Consider the following 20901-nt stretch of genomic DNA (forward strand, 5'->3'; position numbering starts at 1 on the left):
GTTGGAACGGGATGAGGCTGCTACTATTTTATGACACCTGACTTGGCATGGTGTGCGGTTACTGGAAGGTTTTATATGCGTTTACAGCAGGGGTCACCAAACTTTCTAAACAAGTGGCCAGTTACGGTCTTTCAGACTAGGAGGGCTGGACTGTGGCCTGCGGGAGTAGAAAATGTCCTGGCGTCCAGTGGGATTAAACAGTGCAATATCTTTGGTGTCAATGGGGGGACTAGTGCTCCATTGTTGGTGTCAGTTGGATAAATAGCGCCCTATCGTTGGTGTCAATAGAAAGAATTCTGCCCCATTGTTGATGTCAGGGAGGAATTGTGCCCTTTTGTTGGTGTCAGTGGTGGAATAGTGCCCAACTGTGGGTGTCAGTAAGAGGAATAGTGGCCTTTTATTGGTATCACTGGAAGGAATTGTGTCTCATTGTTGGGGTCAATGGAAGGAATTGTGTCCCACCATTGCTGTGAGTGGGAATAAGTATGCCCTTTGGATGGTGTCAGTGTTAGAAATAGTTTCCCATTATGCCCCATTGTTCATGTCAGTGGAATGGAATTGTGCCCCAAGGGCTGGATAAATGCAAGCAAAGGGCAGCATTCGGCTACAGTTTAGTGACCGTTGGCTTACAGAGTACTCTGAGTTAGGACGGACTTGCTTCCAGTCTACACCCTTTGTGGAAATCCGTCAAATAGGACCAAGGTAGCCGGAGTAGAGATCCAAAGCTGCATGTAGGTTGAACATTTACCAAGGGGTCATTTGTTCTTGGGAGTGTTGTGTTGGCAATAATATTTCATATCTTGAACTAAATAACAATTTACTCTACATACAGTAGAAAATAGTTTACAGTATCAAATAATATTTCAAGCTCAACTTAATGTTCAAACCCGCTTATTTCATTTTGTATGAAGAGACAAACGGTTAGAACCTCTGCCAGGTTTTTACTTTTGTTTGTGTCCTTAGTTGGGAGAGTCTCACTTCCTCTCAGGACAGGTAGTGATAGCAAATCTCTCCAATGGAGATAGAGAAACAGAAAAGAACATCATTTTAATAGAGTGAGGAAGGGTTAACACTTTGGACAATGTTATAATTGCATGGGGTCACAGGCACAGGAAGTAAGGCAACTCGCCCACAGTGGTGTTCGAGACTGAAATTAAACCTGACATACATTTCGCCCACTCTATCAAAAACTAGCTGGAGTTAGGATTTAATCTCCAACTGTGAGGCCCCGTACACACGTCCGAGGAACTCGACGGGTAAAACTCATCGCTTTGCTCGTCGAGTTCTGTGTGAAGCCGCCGAGGATCTCGGCGAGCCAACTTTCCTCATTGAAAAACGAGGAAATAGAGAACATGTTCTCTATTTGGCTTGACGAGGAACTCGTCGGCTTTCTCGGCCGAAAGTGTACACACGCCGGGTTTCTCAGCAGAATTCAGCTCCGACCGAGTTTCTGGCTGAATTCTGCCGAGAAACTCGGTCGTGTGTACGGGGCCTCAGAGCTATAAATCCTTCAGAAACCACTTAGCTATTTGATGAACGACCTGATATCTTGGACTCTGCTTTATGACTGCACATGCTTTACAGTAGTGATATGGCCACCCCCCATCTATCTTTACATAGTATCGCGATCTCCATTTAAAATACTTTTGGTACTTCACATCATCTTTGTCCAACTCAAGAAGATAATCGGCCAGCTCCTTTGGACTTGGAAAATCATCAACATGAATGAAGGCATCCCCCGGGACAAACTGCTCATAGTTCTTACGGGATGTTCCTAATACAACTGGAACAGCCCACGAACCGAAGGCATTTGACCAAAGCTTCTCAGTGATATAGTCTCTATACATGGAATTCTCAAAAGACAAATAAAATTTGTACTGAGATATTGTTGAGTGGAAATCTTCATTGCTCAGTGGCATGTGCTTTGCTCCATAAACATCTACTGAAATATGTTTTTTCAGCTCTTCATAATAAGTAATGCGACGGACACCAGGATACCACTTGCTGACCACCCAAGATACCAGCTTGGACTTCATGGGAATGGAGAAGTTTTGAGGCTCTTTCATCGTTTCTATTTTGCCATATGGGATAAAGATATCTGAATCCTGACGGAATGTCATAGTTGCATTGAACAAGTTGTCCATCATCTCCAAGTTACTAATAATCAGTGGAGGTTCTAAGTTAAGCCACACCCAACGCTGGAAAGAAGGTCTTGGCTGTTGAGGTAATGCATTTTTACTCCCTACATCTGCATGATGTATAACAACGGCATCAGCAATACTATATAGACTTCTGTCTGTTGAAAGCTTACATCCAGGAAAACCAAATTCTGTACACATGTCTAACGTAAACTGCTGCCCCCATGGCCAGTTCCAAACCAGAACAATAGTGTCTTTTGGTGTTGGCGTTGGATTTGGTTTCACTTTTGTCTTCTCCTGGACCTCATGGTCTTGCTTATGTATAATTTCTGGACATTCTGAATTATAATGAACAAAGTCTGACCGGTACCAGAAGAACGAAAAGAGAAAAAAAAGGATCAATATGAGAAACAGGATTATGTGTTGCCGACTGATTGATGCAGAAATCATCTTTCATCTGTGGAGAAATTAAAAAGCAACATTACTTTTCAAGCTTGTGCCATTATTATTTTTAAACGAAGAAAACTGCTAGATCTATTATTTTAGAAAAAAGTATGTTAAAGTAGATGTAAACTCAAACTGAATGATATTTAGCTTGCTAAATTATTATGTATCATAAAAATTGCCCCTTTTAAAAAAAGAAAAGTTTTTGCCCTTTAAAGGGGTTGTCAAGGTTTGTTTTTTATTTTCTAAATAGGTTCCTTTAAGCTTGTTGGTTCACTTACCTTTTCCTTCAATTTCCCTTCTAAGGGCTAGATTCACATAGATTAGCGGATCTTTAGATCCGCGTAATCTATGTGATTTACGATCCGCCGGTGCAATTTAGCGAGGCCAGTGCAGTATTCACAAAGCACTTACCTCGAAAATTGCACCGGCGGATCGTAACTCCCCCGGCGGAATTCAAATTCCGCGGCCAGGGGGAGTGTACAATTTAAATCAGGCGCGTTCCCGCGCCGATTTAACTGCGCATGCGCCGCCGGTGAAATGACCCAGTGTGCATGCTCCAAATGACGTCGCTAGGACGTCATTGTTTTCGGCGGCAACGTCAATTGCGGCCATCCGTATTCCAGACCGACTTACGCAAACGACGTAAAAATTTGAAACTCGGCGCGGGAACGACGGCCATACTTAACATTAGCTACCCCTCATATAGCAGGGGTAACTATCCGCCGGAAAAAGCCGAACACAAACGACGTAAAAAAAAAGCGATGGGCGGGCGTTCGTTTCTGAATCGGCGGTTCTCCTCATTTGCATATGCGACGCGTAAAAGACCGAGGCAACACCTAGCGGCCGGCGGGAGATTGCAGCCTAAGATCCGACGGTGTAAGTCACTTACACCAGTCGGATCTAAGGGAGATCTATGCGGAACTGATTCTTATGAATCAGTCGCATAGATCCGACCGTCGGATCTCAGAGATACGACGGCGGATCAGGAGATCCGCCGTCGTATCTCTTTGTGAATCTGGCCCTAAATGTTTCTTTCTTTGTCTGAATTTCTCACTTCCTGTTCCTCCTCAGTAATCTTCTCCCCATCACCCGGTTAGTCAGCGTGCTCGTCCCCTCCCATGGCACTACATCAGCGTCTCCCCGCAGGGATGTAGTCCCAAGGGAGGGGGCGAGCACGCTGACTAACCCCCAGCCAGAACGGCTCGGATGATGGGGGCAAGCTTACTGAGGAGGAATAGGAAGTGAGAAATTCAGACAAAGAAAAAAAACATTTAGAAGGGAAATCGAAGGAAAAGGTAAGTGAACCAACAAAGCCCTAGCTTAAAGGAACCTATTTAGAAAATAAAAACGATCCATATATTGACATGTAATTTTGATTCACTAAATCTTTAACCTATAACATGATTTTTGTTCTTTTTCTACAGGCATTGGTGGCAGATCACCTTTCTTTCATTTTAGACTGAAAGCACATTTGAGCATGAGTATTATTCCTACAGCTTTAATTATTTCAATATGTTTTAATATTATCGTAACTTGTGTACCTCACCACTTTCTACAGCGATACAGAAGAATATTTAGCTATACAAATTAATAACTACAAATAAACTCCCTTTAGCCAGGCATTTTCTGGAAAAGGGATATACTCATGGGCGTCCGCTCCATAGGGCAAGGGAGGGTGTTCGCCCCCCCCCCCCCTAGAATCAGTAGTAAGACACACATTTAGATTTAGCTGCGGCCGCCGATTGTCACTGTCTCTCTCATATCCGCGGCATATCAAGTCAGTCTGCGACTGTGTTGCATTTGTTTACGTTCCGCTCCTCTCCCCGCCCCTTGTTTTCCGGCCAGCCAATAGATGATCGCTCACTCCCCCTAACTTTACAGTCCAGCCTGGTGCTCGTCCTGGCGGCGTGATGTCACTCACGCTGGGAGGGGATCACGGTGATACTGATGGGAGGAGCGTAGAGAGCTGTACCAAGAGGAGCCCGCACCGCTGTTGAGGCAAGTTTAACACAGACACAGTCTGTAAAGGTTTTTGTTGCCACTTTCCAATCCCCTTAAAGCGCTAGTTGTTTGACTGTCTCTAGTGGCTTTCCAGCCAAGAAACTAGTATTTTCAGAAGGGAAGTCAGTAAAAGCAGGCTGGCTTTGCAGTGGAGTAATGCAACACACATTGGCACACCTTGTACATATTAATGTTTGCACTGACATTTTTTTAATGGCTCCCCAATGCACTAAAGGAACACACCTGCTGCATGGTGATACACTTTGATTTTTACTATATGTCACACACACACTTGTAAAATGGCTCTCTAATCGAATAAGCAACAAAAACCTTCACATTCTTCTTTGTATATATACCCTTAAAATGCCAGGGTGCACTGGTCAGTGGTCATAGTAACTCATGTATGTCAGTGCAGGACATTTAGCCCCCCCCCCGCCGCCATACTGCATATTAAAAAAATCTTCAGACTGCATTCCGTATGGCATCATGCCATACGGAATGATGCAGTCTGAAGATTATTAACTGTGATGACTGTCTGTGATTTTTTTTAATATGCAGCATGGCGGGGGTGGGGGGTAAATATACTGCACTGGTTATGGTAACCCATGTATTAATGTCCTGCACAGTGCAGGGTGCTGTGTAATGTAAAGGGGTTCAGTGATGCAGGGTGCTGTGTAATGTTAAGTGGTGCAGGTGCTGTGTAATGTAAAGGGGTCCAGAGGTGCAGGGTGCTGTGTAATGTAAAGGGGTGCAGGGTGCCATGTAATATAAAGGGGACCAGAGGCGCAGGGTGCTGTGTAATGTAAAGGGGTCCAGAGGTGCAGGGTGCTGTGTAATGTAAAGGGGTCCAGAGGTGCAGGGTGCTGTGTAATGTAAAGGGGTCCAGAGGTGCAGGGTGCTGTGTAATGTAAAGGGGTCCAGTGGTGCAGGGTGCTGTGTAATATAAAGGGGTCCAGAGGCGCAGGGTGCTGTGTAATGTAAAGGGGTCCAGAGGTGCAGGGTGATGTGTAATGTAAAGGGGCCCAGAGGTGCAGGGTGCTGTGTAATGTAAAGGGGCCCAGAGGTGCAGGGTGCTGTGTAATGTAAAGGGGTCCAGAGGTGCAGGGTGATGTGTAATGTAAGGGGTCCAGTGGTGCAGGGTGCTGTGTAATATTAAGGGGTCCAGAGGTGCAGGGTGCTGTGTAATGTAAAGGGGTGCAGGGTGCTGTGTAATGTAAAGGGGTCCAGAGGTGCAGGGTGCTGTGTAATGTAAAGGGGTTTGGAGGTGCTGTGTAATGTAAGGGGTCCAGTGTTGCAGGGTGCTGTGTAATGTAAAGGGGTTCAGGGTGCTGTGTAATATAAAGGGGTCCAGAGGCGCAGGGTGCTGTGTAATGTAAAGGGGTCCAGAGGTGCAGGGTGCTGTGTAATGTAAAGGGGTCCAGAGGTGCAGGGTGCTGTGTAATGTAAAGGGGTCCAGAGGTGCAGGGTGCTGTGTAATGTAAAGGGGTCCATAGGTGCAGGGTGCTGTGTAATGTAAGGGGTCCAGTGTTGCAGGGTGCTGTGTAATGTAAAGGGGTGCAGGGTGCTGTGTAATATAAAGGGGTCCAGAGGCGCAGGGTGCTGTGTAATGTAAAGGGGTCCAGAGGTGCAGGGTGCTGTGTAATGTAAAGGGGTCCAGAGGTGCAGGGTGCTGTGTAATGTAAAGGGGTCCAGAGGTGCAGGGTGCTGTGTAATGTAAAGGGGTGCAGGGTACTGTGTAATGTAAAGGGGTCCAGAGGTGCAGGGTGCCGTGTAATGTAAAGGGGTCCAGAGATGCAGGGTGCTGTGTAATGTAAAGGGGTGCAGGGTGTTGTGTAATGTAAAGGGGTCCAGGGGTGCAGCGAATGAATTGGTCTCATTTTCTGTATAGTATATATGACTATGCTTTTATTTGGCTTCACAAGTGACCAGTTTTGCATCACATGTTATGGGCAATTTGCAAACCATTAGGTGATTATTTACCCTATTTTCACCTTCTAGAGCAGTCTCAATGTTTTTTAATGAAGAAGGAACCATTAAAATTACTTTAAGGTCTCAGGGGCCCCTGCTAATAAATATCATGTCTACATCAGTGTTAATTTTGGCAGCAAATTTCTATTTAGTTTTAGTCTTATGCCGCGTACACACGATCGGTTCACCTGATAAAAACGGTCTGATGTGTGGGCCCCATTGGGGGTTTTTTTTTTTCCCATCGGTGAAAAAACTTAGAACCTTAAAATTATCTGATGGTTAAAAAACCGATAGAAAAAACGATCGTATGTGGGGAAATGCATTGGTTAAAAATCAACGCATGCTCAGAATCAAGTCGACGCATGCTCGGAAGCATTGAACTTCATTTTTCTCAGCACATTGTTGTGTTTTGCGTCACCGCGTTCTGACACAATCGTTTTTTTAACTGATGATGTGTTGGCAAGACTGATGAAAGTCAGCTTCATCGGATATCTGATAAAAAAATCCATCAGACCGTTTTCATCGGATGAACCGATCGTGTGTACAGGGCATTAGTCTTAGGACTAAAATAGCATTTTAGTTTTAGTCGCATTTTAGTCTTCTGCAATTGTTTTAGTTTTAGTCATATTTAGTCGACTAAATCTCCAGTACATTTTAGACGACTAAAACCCATTTTAGCCCTCTAAAATCGAATGGGTGTAATTAAATTGTAATGCATTAGTTAACATTTCTCTACAATTTCCAAACTCATGATATACTGCTGCAGTGAAGAATCGAATGTTATTATTTATGGTATTGAGGTATAAACATGAACTACAGACCAGTGTTAATTTTGATGTCAAATTTAGTTTTAGTCCATAGTCTTTTGACTAAAATGGCATTTTAGTTTTAGTCCCATTTTAGTCTTTTGACTAAAATGACATTTTCGTTTTAGTCGTATTTTAGTAATCTCAATTGATTTAGTTTTAGTCGTATTTTAGTCGACTAAAATAGTATTAATTTAGTCCACTAAAATAGTATTAATTTAGTCCACTAAAATAGTATTAATTTAGTCCACTAAAATGTTTTAGTCGACTAAATTAACACTGGTCTACATGCCATGGTATATTAGTGAACAGTAAATTCTAGGAATAGGAATAAAATAATAATTATTGGTGTTTATGACACTCAGGGCTGCTCTATATGAAGAAATGATTTTCAGTAATAATAATGAGATTAAATTAATTAATATGACAATAAGCAAGAAAAATCCCCAGACACTGTCAGTCGTTACTTACCCACCCAAGAGGGAGACGTCTTTCATTGCCCAACAAACACTTTGCAACCAAGCAACAAGCATTTTGTTTTTTCTTACCTGTGTAAGGAATCATCTCTGTAATGTGAGCCATCAAGCCAACTGATGGAGTTGGTCTTCTTTTTGTCTCACATGATGCATAACCTGTTCTAGCCTCCTCCCTTTCAAGATTGTTACACATCGTTAGATGTCTAACCAAGGTTATCAGTAAATAACCTGGAAGAACAAGCTTGGTCTAAGACAGTGGTCTCCAAACCGTGGCCCGGCCTTTGCTTGCTTTTATCTGGCCCTTGGGGATCTCATCCACTGACACCGAAAATGGGCACACTTATGCCCACTGAAACAAATGATGCGATTTTTCCCACCAATTAACTTTTCTATTCCCAATAGACACAGTACGGCCCCCCTAAAGTCTGAAGGACAGTAAACTGGACCTTTGTTTGGAAGGTTTAGAGACCCCTGGTCTAATGCCCCGTACACACGGTCGTTTTTTGTGATGAAAAAAATACGTTTTAAAAAACGTCGTTTAAAATGATAGTGTGTGGGCAAAACTACGTTTTATGTCTAAAAAACGACAAAAAAAAAATCGAACATGCTTGAATTTTTTATGTCGTTTTTCAAAACGTCGTTTTTTGTGTCATAAAAAATTACCGCGTGTGGGCAAAACGACATTTAAAACAACGTTTTTAAACCCGCGCATGCTCAGAAGCAAGTTAGGACGCGAGTTTGAATGGAACAGAGTGCCGTCGTACGTGCTGAACGTAACCGCGTGTTGCTAGAGCTTTTGGAAAAAACAATGGTATGTATGCTACATCGTTTTTGAAAATTAAGTTTGAAAAATGTTTTTTTTCATCACATAAAACGTCGTTTTTTTCTATTACAAAAAACGACCGTCTGTACGCGGCATTAGAGATGAATAAAATGCCTAAATTATAGGTTCCCTGAAAACTATTTATTTTGATATCAAGTTAACAAGAAGAATATGTATAGAGAAAGGAAACATGGGGCCAGATTCTCAAAAGAGTTACGACGGTGTAACTCAGGAAACACCGTCGTAACTCTGTTTCTGAGCCCGGGTATCTATGCGAGTGATTCCTAGAATCATTTTCGCATTGATACGGCCAAGATCCGACAGGTGTAAGTCACTTACACCGTCGGATCTTTGATGTAATGCGACGCCGACCGCTAGGTGGCGTTTACGTTCAGTTCTCATTTGTTTATGCAAATGAGCCTGATACGCCGATTCCCGAACGAATTTGCGTCGCGTAGTCGTCGCGTACGATGTTTCCGTAAGCGTAAGGTTACCCCTGCTATATGAGGGGTAACCTTACCCCAGTCCGCCGTACGCCATTTTAAGTATGCCGTCGGGTCCGCGTCGGCATTTTCCGTCGGTTACGTCGTTTTCGTAAGTCGTTCTTGAATACGACTTTACGTCAATGACACTCACGTCGGCGTCATTGACGTTTTCCGTTGTGAGCTGGAGCATGCACACTGGGCTATTTTTCAGCCTGGCGCATGCACAGTTCAATCGGCGCGGGGGCGCGCTTAATTTGAATACAAGCCGCCCCCTTTGAATTACGCGGCCATACGCCGGGCCATTTACACTACGCCGCCGCAATTTACGGAGCAAGTGCTTGGAGAATACGGCACTTGCTCCAGTAAGTTGCGGTGGCGTAGTGTAAATGGCTTACACTACGCCAACGCGGGATCTACGAGAATCTGGCCCCCGGACTTTGTAGGCACCACTGATAAAAATACAAATTTTATTGTAACATTTTTACATTAAGATTATAAAAACATCACTGTAGTAGCCTACAGTTGCACACTTGACATCTCCAATGAAAGCCGCTTGTTTTTAAGGTACAGGGCCATAGAACCGTGATAACACTCAATGCAGCAATTTAATATTAATAGATATCACAGCAAGCTCTACATGTTTTGGGGGATTGCTTCTCCAGGAGCTTAAAGGGTTGTTGTAAAGGAAATGTTTTTTTTTTCATAATAAGCATCCTTTACCTGGAGACATTCCTCTTTTCACTTCCTCATTGTTTGTTTTTGCTCAGAAGTTGCTCTATTTCTTCTCTGTTCTGTTCACTTCCTGCTTGTCTGATTTTACTGACCACCGTGATGGGAGGCTTTACTGTGGTGGTCAGTAACGTGCTCACCCCCTCCTGGGAACTACATCTGTGTGGCAGGACGCTCTCTACATGTTAGAGACCTCAAGGAGGTGTGAATTACTGGGCGTGCCGCAATTCATACTGGGAAATGTAGTTCTTACATGAACAAACAATGCAAACCAGGAAGTGAATGAGAGAACAGAAACTAGAATGCCGGAGGTGATATAGATGAAGGAATTTAATAGGTATTTACTTGTTTAACAGAATCATTACACTATTCTGTCTGTCTACCCTGCAGACATTAATTTTAGGCAAATTTGTTTTTTCCTTTAGTGACACTTTAAAGTAAATTTTTCTAGGTAGAATAAAGAGACACCAAGTAAATATACAATATATAATAGTTATGATATATCAACAATATATTAAGAACAAGATAACAAAGCTGTATCTGCAATACAGTAACCCCAAGGACAATGCATGCATATGTTGAGCTGTGAACACATGTGGGGACATACCGAGTAACAGAAAACATAAAAAAAAGCTATAAGGGACAACCCTTGGCGTCTTAAAAAAACTGGACTTATAAGAACCAAGCAGTTGGAGTTGCAACTTTAGGAAAAGGTAAAATCCCTGCTTTTTGATTTGAAATATTAGTCAGTCAGCCTCTTGATGGATCGAAGGAAGGGAAGTCTGATCAACTTCCACAAGGAAAACCCAATTGGATAATAGAGCATCCCGGGTGGCCCTCCGTTAGTCAGTAATTTCGGGGTGGCAGAGTTTGGTGTGAATTGTGTGAGTGTGGCAGTGAGGTGAGTGTGGATTGTGTGTGGGCGCATTTCTTAGGTGCCGGTACAGAAGTGTCAAGGTATGCAGAACTACGGAGTTCGTGGAGAAATGAAAGGTAAAAGATTCAGAAATTCAGAGGTTTACTTCTTATTCTCTTGATTAATATTTGTATATAGAATATAAGTGCGTCTGTACGTACATTTGCATATAATCTTAAAGTGATCAGTGCTATGATTGCACATAGTAATTGCTAAATAGATATATAAATGTGTCTCTTGATGACCGCCTTAAGGGTGAAGGCATGAAATGGTCTCCAGGAAATAAAGATGGCTTCCCTAAAAGTTCAGTGTCCCGGAGTCCTTTCTGGCTATCTCCCGATTTCGTTTCACTCAGCTCCATGCCATATACTTTCTCTAGTTTTAGTAAATCAACATCATTGTGTAGTGAAATCAGAGAAAGTTATTTTAGTAGAGAAGAGAAGCTTTAATTATCCCCATTCTGCTTGACACCCCAATATTCAAATTTTTCAGCACAATGTCCAAAGCTGAGGATACGTTACCACTACAGAACATGTGGCAGTCATGTATCTGGCAGCTGCAGTGTCGGATACCATGGTTTAGATCATTATGACAGATAAGGATTACATGGATGTGTTTGTAATTGTAAACAAAAAGCTAAAATTATTCAATTATTTTGTATTTAAAGTGGTTGTAAATCCACTTTTTTGACTTTTGCCTACAGGTAAGCCTATAATATCTCCTAAACCTGTACAGTTTAGGAGATATTCCCCTCGCAATCCTCGGCTGAAATCTCCCGCGCGCATGCGTGGGAGTGACGTCAATCGCCGCTCCAGCCAATCACAGCGCTGGAGCGGCGATACCCAGAAGACACGATTGGCTCGGCGTGGACCAGGTAAGTTCCCTACCTCGTTCCGAGGTAAGTATTTCATAATGAGCTAATATGCGGTGCATACTAGCTCATTATGGCTTTTGCCTTGCAGGTGTAAAAAAAAAAAAAAAAATGTATATGCGGGTTTACAACCGCTTTAAGAAAGTGTTTGTTCTGATAACAATCACTCTTCAGTCTAAAGTCTGAAGTGCATAACATGCTGATTTCTACAATTATCTTTTTCAACAAGTGAAGCTGATGTTATGTGAAAAGTGAATAACCGGGAGTGCTGATCTCTTACTTAGCTACTTTGCAATGCCCAAAGACCAGTGGAAGTAAAAAGCACTGGTGCAAATTCTGGAGCAGGCTCTTCTTTACCTGAACCCCCCCACCACTTTACTACCCCCACTGTGAGCACATCATAATACAGAGTATGACTTCCCCTTTTGTCTGTGAAGGAATAGCAGGCATGAACTACACATGTGCGGTTTGCTTCATTCCGAATTAAAATCCGGACGAATTTCTGTTATTTCATAAATTTGAATTTCTAAATTAGAATAGTACATAATTTAAATGAATCCAAAATAACTAAATTAGAATTCGAATCATTTTTGAGTACTTTTTGCATACTTTTTTAATACTTTTCTAATTCGAATCGTTTTTAAATTCGAACATTTTTCAAATAGATTTCCAATTTCCAAAATAGAATAAAGTTTTTTTTTTTGTATTTATTTTCTATTTATTCTTTTTGGAAATTGGAAAACTATTTGAATTCAAAAACAAAAACTATTCGAATTTGATTTGAAAACTTTTCGAATCGATTTGAAAACGAATAAGCAAAACAAATCCCGAAAACAAATTGAACTAAAACAAATTTAACTGTACAAATTTATGTAAATAACAATTTTTTTCGTTCTGCACATGTCTAGCATGAACCTCTTTTAATTAAAAAATGTTCTCACAAACAGAGCATTATTTTAGTGGTATTTAATCACCTCTGTGTTTTTTATTTTATTGTGCTATAAACAAAAAAAAGCCAATTTAAAAAAAAATATATATATTTTTTTTACTTTTTGCTATAAAACGTATTCGATACAAAAAAAATCCAATTTCTTCATAAATTTAGCCCAATATGTATTCTGCTACATATTTTTGGTACAAAAATCCCAATAAGCGCATATTGATTGGGTTGCGCAAAAGTTATAGCATCTACAAACTCTGGTGTATATACTGGCATTTTTATTTATCACATTTTTTAAATAGTAATGACGGCAATCAGTGACTTACAGTGGGTCTGTGATATTGCGGCAAACAATCTGATACTAACTGAAACTTTTGTGTGAACCAGTGCCATTAATACAGTGATTAGTGCTAAAAATATGCACGGTTGCTGTACTAATGACACTGTACTAATGTCATTTTTTGTCTGGGGCATTTTTTTGGCTTAAAAAAAAATCAAAACTAGTGGGTTCTGAGAGGAATTTTTGATTGAAGATGTAGAAACCTCCTACGTCAAACGCTGATAAATGCTCAAAAACGTCGCTCACCAGCGAGCGGAAGATCCGAATTGCGGTGCAACTTGTGTGCTGAGATTCTGCCAAAATGTAAAAAATTTTTTTTTGAGTGAGGTCCCCCCCCCAAGGTGATACCAGACCCTTTGTTCTGGTATGGATCTTAAGGGGAACCCCCCCACGCAAAAAAATGACGTATGGGTCCCCCTAAGATCCGTACCAGACCCTTATCCGAGCACGCAGCCCGGCAGGTCAGGAAAGGGAGGAACGAGTGAGCGCCCCTCCTGGACCATACCAGGCCACATGCCCTCAACATGGGGGGTTTGGTGCTTTGGGGCAAGGAGGCCCTGCGCCCCTCCACCCCAAAGCACCTTGTCCTCATGTTGATGAGGACAAGGCTGTCTTCCCAACAACCCTCTCCCGAAGGTTGTCGGGGTCTGTGGGTGGGGACTTTTGGGAATCTGGAAACCCCCTTAAATAAAGGGGCCCCCAGATCCTGGCCCCCACCCTAGATGAATGAGTATGGGGTAAATGGTACCCCTACCCATTCACCTAGAAAAAGTGTCAAGAAATAAACACACTACACAAGGCAGCTCCGGCTCTTCTCCCTCTTCTGGCAACGTCTTCTCCCTCTGCCGGTCCTTCTTTACTTCTCCGGTTCTTCTTCTCTCTGCGCTGTCCTCTCTCTCTGCTGTCTGCTCTTTTACTGGGTCTTCTCCCACTGTTCTTCTTTTGATGTTGACTCAACGCAATCTCCCGGTGTAATGGTGGGTCCGCTGTGTGCAATGACTTATATTGGCATAGGGCGGGCAAACCCGATGATGTAAGTTGGAGGCCATTCCCCTTGTGACGTCATCGTCCCATCGTTTCCTAACATGCGTGCTGCGTGCTCGGATAAGGATCTGGTATGGGTCTTAGGGGGAGCCCCACGCCATATTTTTTTTGCGTGGGGGTTCGCCTTAAGATCCATAATGGATTGAAGGGTCTGGTATCGTCTTGGGGGGAACCTCACACACAAATTTTTTTTTACATTTAGGCGGGGTTCACCCTTCAAGATTTTTCACACACAAGTCGCACTGCAAATCGGATCATCTTGAGCCGACTTCTGGTGTCTGGTGCAACTTCTATTCAAATCAATGGGCTCCTATAGTGAACCATTGATTTTAAATAGACACAGAAACACCGGACGAGGCTTATCACAGCGTTAATCCTCATTAAATCGCGTTTAACACCTTTTGCTGTCGTCTGGCATTTTTTCCAGCTCTAGTGCTGGAGCCTCAGCAACTTTTTTTGGAGCTTAAAAATGCCTATGCCACTTACAGCTCCTAAACGCCTTGGTGAGCATGAGGCCATAGTCTAACATGGAGAGGAGTTTTTAAGCAGTGAAAAATGCTCCTATAAGTGGCTGTAAAAACGTCGGTGGGCACAAAGCCATAAAGCAGTGTTTTGCCCCCCAAAAAATGTAAAATTAAACCAGCAGCTACACACATACTGCAGCTCCTGGATTTTAATAACTAATGCGCGAGGCCTTCTCTCTCCTACTGGCCCAGCAGATGGGGGAGGAGGAGGGAGCCCAAAATTTTGCGTCTGAAAAAACGGACATAAACCCAACTGCTTTAAAACGCCAAAAAACGTGATTGTGTGCATGGACACATAGGATAACATTAAATATGTTCAGGGGCAGTTGAAAAAAATGCCCAAATGCCTCTGAACTCGAGTTTAGCAGCGGCTCGTGTGCATGGGGCCTTACGAGAGTGAGAGAGACATGCTTTCATAAGACTAGGCTTTTTACCAGACAAGAAACAGGAAGTGGGCTGTATAAGGTATTTACTGGCAGAAAAAAAAATGTTTTACTATCCAAAGTTAAAACAACACGGGGAGAAGATTTAATATTTGGAAAGTTGAAAAAATGACTGAAGGTTTGCTTTAACCACTTGCCGAACAACATACTTAATGAAATGTCCTGTCAGCAAGTGGTTATACCAGAACCGTGGATACAGCTGCGATCAGCATCAACTGGCAATTTACTGTCAAATGATCTGGGTGGCTTTGCAGCAACTCAATCCCTTTTACAGCGATGGGAAGGACCACTGCTGTCGCCACCCACAGTCATTCGCAGGCTCTCCCATTCCTCCGATCTAGATGGCTTTCTGCTGATGAGATGGAGGAGAATCTATTCCCTGATCTTTCCTGTGGTGAATGAAGCCACAAGCAACAAGGATTTCATTACTTCCAGTTTCAGGGCTTTCATTCTCCCGGCCTTTTCAACCAGGGAAGCAATAGATTAAACACTGCGTTTGACCTGAATGTATTAATGTGCTAGGGTATATTTATGTTACAAAATGATGCCTTCGTCCAATTGAAATACTATAAAGAAAAGGGAGGCTGAATTGGACTATAATGGCATCGTATGAGCAACTGATAGACAGTCAAATTTATAATGTAAAATATTTTTATTACAGCGTAAACATTTTGTTTGCCCTCTTATAAAAGCAATAAAGTTAAATGATTTTACAGTGTAAAAAAAAAAAAAAAGATTTAATAAAAATAATTAAAAAACATTATCCAAACACACATATGTCTGGCACACATATGTAAGCAGCATAGGCGTGCGCAAGGGGTGTGCCAGGTGTGCCTGGGCACACCCTAATTCTGGAATTGGCAACCTGTCATTGGTGGGCAGGTGACAGGTAAACCACAATCCTTCCTGGCTGACCCTCAGAACCTGGACAGGAGAGGTGGCGGGGTGCAATTTAGTGGAACTGATCTGCATTTTCCTCCTGCTGCAGCTGAAAGTAGGCTTCTCCTCCTCTCCCTTTTGTCAACATTCAGCTGCCACAGGAGGACAATATAGGGGACTGGTACTAATATATGCCACCCCCGCCACCCCTCAATTCCCTGTTCCGCTTCCTTCTGTTGCCTGGGTCCCCCATGTGGCCCCTTGTTCCTCTTTCCTCCCATTGTTTCAGGATGGAGAGCAGGAAAGAGGCCAGTAAATATTTCAAACGCATATGTTTGGGAGCTTTGAGGTGCACACCCTAATGCAATAGGCTGTGCACACCTATGGTAAGCAGTGATTGCACCACCATGTAAGATAATGCCACAAACGAGTGAGAGAAATTATTCTAGTACCATAATTCACAATTAAAGTGGTTGTAAAGTCAGCATTCTATGCATTAAGATAAAAACCTTTTGTGTGCAGCAGCCCCCCCTAAGCCCCCCTAATACTTACCTGAGCCCCATCTCTCTCCAGCTATGTCCACAAGTTCCTTGGCCGTCTGGATCGCCATTGGCCATTGGTCCCCACAATCAAAGTCACTTAGCCAATCAGAAGAGAGAGGGGGCTCCGTGTCTAAATGGACACAGGGAGCTGTTACTCGACTCCGGAGCCCCCTATAGCTGTTTGCTGTGGGGGCACTCGACAGGAGGGAGGGGGCAGTAGAGCCGCAGAGGAACCCGAGAAGAGGAGGATTTGAGCTGCCCTGTGCAAAACCACTACACAGAGGAGGTAAGTATGACATGTTTGTTATTTTTAGAGAAAAAAAAATAGACTTTTTGTAAGGCCGGGTTCACACCTATGCGAATTGAGTGCGGCTTAAACTGCATCCAATTCGCAGTATATTTCTAAATACATTGTTTTCAATGAGGCTGGTTCACATATGTGTGATGCATTCGCACTGCGCATTGCCAAAAAAAGTGTGCGTTTTCTAGGCATTGCAGTGCGGCTCAGGTGCGAAATCAGGCCCATTATCTTCTATGGGCACGCATCTGATTCGCAGATGTGTGCATTTCTCTTTAGGATTTCTGTCATTAACCTCAATACACTTCCAGCCTCCCCCTCACCTCTCCCAGGTCTCCAAATTCGCAGCTAAAACGGAGGTGATCTGCTGAACAGTTCTCTTATCTCTCTGCAGAGATAACAGAGCTGGAATTCGCACCGCACAAGTGTGAATCCAGCCTTAAGGCTTTGAGTCTAGGTTCACATTTATGAGGCTGCAGTTGATGCAGTTTTCATGTGCGTTTTTAAACCTGCATTTTTGCATGCATTTTTATGCATTTTGCTTTTTTTCTCTTTAAACACGCTGTGTGTAGCTGGTTGCTAAGGAGCAGGCTGGGAAGCTGGTCGCCGCATCCTTAACAACCGATGAGTCATCAGCTGTCAGTGACCCAAGCCTTTATCCAAATAGGTTAACCCTTATCCCTGTGATGGTTGCGGTCCAGCATGCACCGGTCAATGACATCACAGGGGGGCAATGCCACCAGGTGATGTCACAAGGTGGCCCTGCTCCTTACCTATTTAAGAACTGTCAGACAGAGGAGCGGGTAGTCGGCCTGACAGGGAATAGAATGTGTCGGGTGCAGAAGGAGTGCACTCAGCATACCGCAGCCACAGTAATCTCTGTACTTTAGTAGCCTGTCTGCATGGTGAGGGATTTCACCTGCGCCCCCCTCCCCCAGTAAATTGTGCCACCTAAGGCTCCATCCCCTTTCCACAGCCACTTATTCCGACCCTGTGTCCTGGTATCAGGAAGACTGAAAACCGGGCACAAGTGTCTAAAGCCGGACTGTCCCGGTCAATACCGGACAGTTGGCAACCCTAATGGATATGCCTCCCCAGACCATCACTGACCCGCCACCAAACCAGTCATGCTGAACAATGTTACAGGCAGTATAACGTTCTCCATGACTTCTCCAGACCCTTTCACGTCCTTTCTGCTCTCATCTGTGAAAAGCATGGGGTGCCAGTGGCGGACCTGCCAATTCTGGAGTTCAATGGCAAATGCCAATTGAGCTCCACGGTGCTGGGCAGTGAGCACAGGGCCCGCTATAGGACATCGGATCCTCAAGCCACCCTCGTGAAGTCTTTTTCTGATTGTTTGGTCAGAGACATTCATACCAGTGGCCTACTGGAGGTCATTTTGATGAGCAGATACTGGTTCTGCGAACAGGTTAAGGACCTTCTATGGCCCTGTCCAGCTCTCCTAGAGTAACTGCCTGTCTCCTGGAATCTCCTCCATGCTCGAGACTGCGCTGAGAGACACAACAAGCTTGGCAATGACACGTATTGATGTGCCATCTTGGAGGAGTTGAACTGCCTGTGCAACCTCTAAGGCCCAGTACACACGGTCGGACAAAACCGATGAGAATGGACCGAGGTTCAGTTTCATCGGTCCAATCCGACCGTGTGTATAGCCCATCGGTCTGTTTTCCTTTGGTCCAAAATTTTAAAACATGCTTCAAAACCGAACCAATGGACCGCTGCCCGATCGGTCCAAACCGATGGTTAGTACAGAAAGCATCAGTTCAAAACCCACGCATGCTCAGAATCAAGTCGACGCATGCTTGGAAGCATTGAACTTTGTTTTTTTCAGCACGTCGTGTGTTTTACGTTTTACCGTTCTGACTCGATCGGTTTTTGGAACGATGGTGTGTACGCACATCAGACCATAAGGCCACTTCAGCGGTGAACCGATGGAAATGGCCCATCGGACCATTCTCATCGGTTTGGAACGACCGTGTGTACGCGGCCTTACTGTAAGGCCTTGCAGTGTTGTTACTACCTACTTGAGACTGTAGGGGGAATATTGAGTTCATTTTACTGTGATATATCATTCTTGCCAAATACTGTGTGCCACATAGTGGGTTTCATAGTGTCTACATGGTGTGCTGGAAATGGGAAGGTGCTCAGTGCTGAGGTTGTTGCCTGAGCATTAGTCCCACTTGGAGACACCCCCTGCTGGAGCAGTTCAGGTAGGTCTCAGGTGAATGCCACTTACAACCTCTTGTCTCATTATTGTATACCAATTGTGGTTTTGTGTTAAAGCGGTGGTTCACCCATAAAAACGACTTCCCCCTATTACACTGCCCCCCCGCATTACAATACGAATATGCCATTCATTTTTTTTTGGCTGCTGTACATACCTGGGTACAGCTATTCACCCGTGTCCTCCGGGTTGCGAGTCCCGCGGGAGTGGGCGTTCCTACCATGGCGGTGATTGACGTTTTGACTAAAAAATGAGCTCCCCCCCGTCGCGTAAGCCGCGTCACGACTGGCGAAAGGAGCCGAACTGCGATGCGCAGGCGCAGTATAGCGCCGACTCGCCGTTCGGCTCCTTCCGCCAATCGTGACGCTGCTTACGCGACGGGGGGAGCTAGTTTTTTAGTCAAAACGTCAATCACCGCCATGGTAGGAACGCCCACTCCCGCGGGACTCGCAACCCGGCGGACACGGGTGAATAGCTGTACCCAGGTATGTACAGCAGCCAAAAAAAAATGAATGGCATATTCGTATTGTAATGCGGGGGGGCAGTGTAATAGGGGGAAGTCGTTTTTATGGGTGAACCACCGCTTTAATGATAAAACCTGTTCTAGTAAATTTACCTTTTGCTTTAACACAATCTGTTGTGAGGCTTGTTAATTCTCCAAGCAGGTGGAGCAGTGTATGCCTTGGTGACAACACAAGTAAAGTGAATATAATCTGTGTCTATTCACCTGTCTTTTATTATTAAGCTTCACACCAGCACTACACCACAGCTCTGTCAAGGGGAGTGAGACCAAATTATTAGGGGTGTTAGAGCAGAGTACAGGCCCAATCAAATACCAGCAGCTCCTTCGGGGGTAGTGCTACACCAAAAATATGTAGAAGAATAAAAATCAATCGGCCTAAACTGAGGAACATTTATTTTATTTTTAAATTGGGATATTGATTATAGCAAAAAGTTAAAAATATTGTGTTTTTTCCAAAATTACCGCTCTTCTTTTGTTTATAGCGCAAAAAATAAAAGCCGCAGAGGTGACCAAATACCACAAAAAAAAAGCACATTGCTGGATCGGATTGGGCTCAAGGATGAAAAAGAATAGAATAGAATGCATTAAGGTGAAAAATCCTGAGGCTTTACATCCACTTTAACTTTAATGGAAGGAAACCTGTAACTAATACAGTATTTGCATTTTAGTTGAGTCACCAGCTGCCTTCACATGGCTCTCAGAAACTCTAGTGATGCAATACCCTTATCCGTGTTCCAGCCATTGCTACCTCATTCCTCAGATAGCTTATCTGTAGTGCCAGGCATATAGATGATCAGAGCACGATAACTTGCTATGGCTTTGTGGGAGAGGGTTGAAATGAACAATCAAACCTAATCACTTTAAGGAAATGTTGTCTCTAAATTGGGCGTACTCTAGTGTTCCTCTCTTTAACCACTTAAGCCCCGGACCATTTTGTTGCTAAATGCTCAGGCCAGGTTTTGCGATTCGGCACTGCGTCGCTTTAACAGACAATTGCGCGGTCGTGCGACGTGGCTCCCAAACAAAATTGGCGTCCTTTTTTCCCCACAAATAGAGCTTTCTTTTGGTGGTATTTGATCAACTCTGCGGTTTTTATTTTTTGCGCTATAAATAAAAATAGAGCGTCAATTTTGAAAAAAATGCAATATTTTTTACTTTTTGCTGTAATAAATATTCCCCAAAAACATATATGACATTTTTTTTCCTCAGTTTAGGCCGATACGTATTCTTCTACCTATTTTTGATTAAAAAAATCGCAATAAGCGTTTATCGATTGGTTTGCGCAAAATTTATAGCGTTTACAAAATAGGGGATAGTTTTATTGCATTTTTATAAATTTTTTTTTTTACTACTATTGGTGGCGATCAGCGATTTTTTTTCATGACTGTGACATTATGGCGGACACTTCGGACAATTTTGACACATTTTTGGGACCATTGTCATTTTCACAGCAAAAAATGCAT

At 43.4% G+C, this 20901-nt stretch overlaps 1 protein-coding gene across 3 annotated transcripts in view; it reads right to left on the bottom strand.

Annotated features, from left to right (window-relative positions):
• Positions 1 to 1426: 1426 nt before the first annotated feature.
• The window catches only part of LOC120913456 (3-galactosyl-N-acetylglucosaminide 4-alpha-L-fucosyltransferase FUT3-like), a 50454-nt gene continuing 30979 nt past the window's right edge, over positions 1427 to 20901 (bottom strand). For all 3 annotated transcript variants that reach the window (XM_040323390.1, XM_040323389.1, XM_040323388.1), the window contains exon 2: positions 1427 to 2595. In XM_040323390.1, the coding sequence (XP_040179324.1) occupies positions 1500 to 2588 (1089 nt within the window). In that variant the 5' untranslated portion in view covers positions 2589 to 2595 and the 3' untranslated portion in view covers positions 1427 to 1499. The remainder of the gene's footprint in view (positions 2596 to 20901) is intronic.

Source organism: Rana temporaria, chromosome 9 (assembly GCF_905171775.1).
Source record: "Rana temporaria chromosome 9, aRanTem1.1, whole genome shotgun sequence".
In the NCBI taxonomy this organism is placed as follows: Eukaryota; Metazoa; Chordata; class Amphibia; order Anura; family Ranidae; genus Rana; species Rana temporaria.